This window comes from Poecilia latipinna, unplaced genomic scaffold (genome assembly GCF_001443285.1).
Source record: "Poecilia latipinna isolate Pla-1442-1.1 unplaced genomic scaffold, P_latipinna-1.0 Scaffold860, whole genome shotgun sequence".
NCBI lineage: Eukaryota > Metazoa > Chordata > Actinopteri > Cyprinodontiformes > Poeciliidae > Poecilia > Poecilia latipinna.
The window spans coordinates 18,738-21,069 of NW_015113476.1; the positions used below are offsets into that span (position 1 = coordinate 18,738).

At 37.3% G+C, this 2,332-nt stretch overlaps 1 protein-coding gene across 1 annotated transcript in view; it reads left to right on the forward strand.

The window, feature by feature from the left end:
• itpk1b (inositol-tetrakisphosphate 1-kinase b) overlaps positions 1-2,332 on the forward strand; it is a gene marked incomplete at its 5' end in the record, with an annotated part of 24,818 nt that overhangs the window by 14,041 nt on the left and 8,445 nt on the right. The window contains 2 exons of the mRNA XM_015048091.1: positions 204-414; positions 1,700-1,825. Of these exons, the coding sequence (XP_014903577.1) occupies positions 204-414; positions 1,700-1,825 (337 nt within the window). The remainder of the gene's footprint in view (positions 1-203; positions 415-1,699; positions 1,826-2,332) is intronic.

Genomic DNA, 2,332 nt, shown 5'->3' on the forward strand with positions numbered 1-2,332 from the left:
GCCGCCATCTTTGTTTCTGTTCAACTGTTTGGCTCCGCTTAAAACGACCAGCGGCGCCCTCTGCTGGAAGGCGGCCAAACTACACCACTGAAAGAAGGTCTAACTGAGGCTCTTAGTTGGAACTAATTTTAATCTAATAAACCATTAAAATGGCGACCAGCACTGATGTGGGTTCAGGTTTAACATTTTTCCTCTCTCCTCAGATGGCCATTATCTTCAGTGAAGAGGACCTGAAGGACGTGAAGCCTCCGTGTGTGATCCAGAGCTTCATCAACCACAACGCGGTGCTGTACAAGGTGTTTGTGGTGGGGGACTCCTACACCGTGGTGGAGAGGCCCTCCCTGAAGAACTTCCCTGCTGGGCCTGCAGGTGAGAAGCGGCTAAGGAGTCCAGAGACGGTGCACATCCACACCGGTCCGTCGGTACATTCTGCTCTGCTTGTTCAGATCACCCAATAAAAGAGCTCATAAAGCGGCTCTGAATGTCCCTGCGATTGCAGCTGTTGGCCTTTTAAGGGCTGCAGCAGCTTTTAGCCCTGCTCAGAGTAAACACGGCTTTTCCTCAGCAGCAGGGCTGTCCCCTGGACGGATGGCTCCCGTATTTGCATGTTGTACGGTAGAGGCCCTTATGCAAAGCGTTTTCACTTGCAGTGTAGTAAGCTGCTTTGTTTGTCATTGCACACAGACAGTTACGTTCAGTCTGAAGCAGGATCCTCACTGGGATTGGACCAGGTAGATACTGGGAGCTATCTGGGCTCTCAGGACGATTTTAAATAGCAGAAATTTGGCTCAACTGCACAAATAGTTTTCTTAAATGTTTTAAAAGTTGATAATAAAAAGTAAGGCCGAAACTATTAATCAGATTAATCGTTAACTGGACTATACAGTCAACTATTAATCGAGTATACAGACTCAAAAAAATTCAATTTGGTGATAAAACAATAACCTCAGAGCAACAATTAATACAAAATAAATATACATTTTGCCCCACAACAAATATTAAACTTTGTTCTATTAAATATGTCCTCATTCAGTTTATTACTTAGCAGGAAAATTTCATGTTTTTTAATATTTAAATTTGAAAACATCTCATTGTTTTGTGATCCATGACTTTTGTCTACTTGAAGTTTTTGGTCTGTGTTGCAAAACATTTAGATCATTATGAACTTAGATTTTTTTTTTCCTCCACAGCTTCAGAAAATGAGAAATAAGAAATATATAAAAACAGAAGGAAAGTGAAGGTTTAAAATGCAGTTTCATCCTTTCATCACAGTTCCTCCTGCATTACGTAATTTCTGCATTTCAACACCTGGACGAACTTTTACTCTTAAAAAGTTCACTTTGCAGATTCTTCTTTAAAGCACAGTTTGTGAATTTTGTGAATAAAGTTTTCCCAGCAGCTGTTTTCATGTTTTGTTTAGTATTTAAGAACAACACTGAAGCATAATGTCATATTTTTGTTTTTTTTTGTTGTTTTTTTTCTGCAAATTTTACTTTCTGAATCAACATTTGATGTGTCAAATCAAACACAAAGCAAACCGTAACCCTAAGCAGCTGCATTTAACAAATCCATATTTTAAAGTGACTCACTTTGGGTTCCTGTGTGACTCCTTGTAACTGCTGACCTCTGCTGCCACGTGCAGGCCGGGATGAGAAACTCATCTTTTGTTTTTCTGTGTTTCTTCTTCTGCGCCTTTCAGAAAGAAAATCCATTTTCTTCAACAGCCACAACGTCTCCAAACCCGAGTCATCTTCAGACCTGACCTCGGTGGGTCTCTGTGTTTCTTTATTCGGGGTTCGTACAGGTGCTGGAAAATCCTTGAATTTCAATTAGGTGTTTCCAAGGGTTGGAAAGTGCTTCATATTCAAACTACACAGTTTTGTCATAAAATGGAATCTAACGTTTTATTAAAAGCCTAAATTTGGAAGAAAAAAAATTACTTGCATTTGAAACCAAAAAGACACATTTATTTATTTATTTGTTTGTTTGTTTGTTTGTTACAGTTTGAAGTTAAAGCCGTTTTTAATTTATTGGTTTTTTCTGTTTCAGGCCAGTTACAATAACCCAAATTATTTATATTTGCTAAATGACAGAAAATGTAGCAATAAATTTTTTTAGAGATTTTTTTGTTATTTTTTTTTTATATTGTGCTTAAGCATTTAATTTGAGCAGAAAGGTCATTTAACACAATTTATTTGGATTGTTTCAGTGTAGTTGGTACTTATTATTCCTAATGGCTCAATGAATTATGAGTTATTAAAATTTAGCTTTTTTTTCTAAAGTTAGTGAAAGAAAATGTTGCCATATTTTAGTTTACAACAATAAATTATAT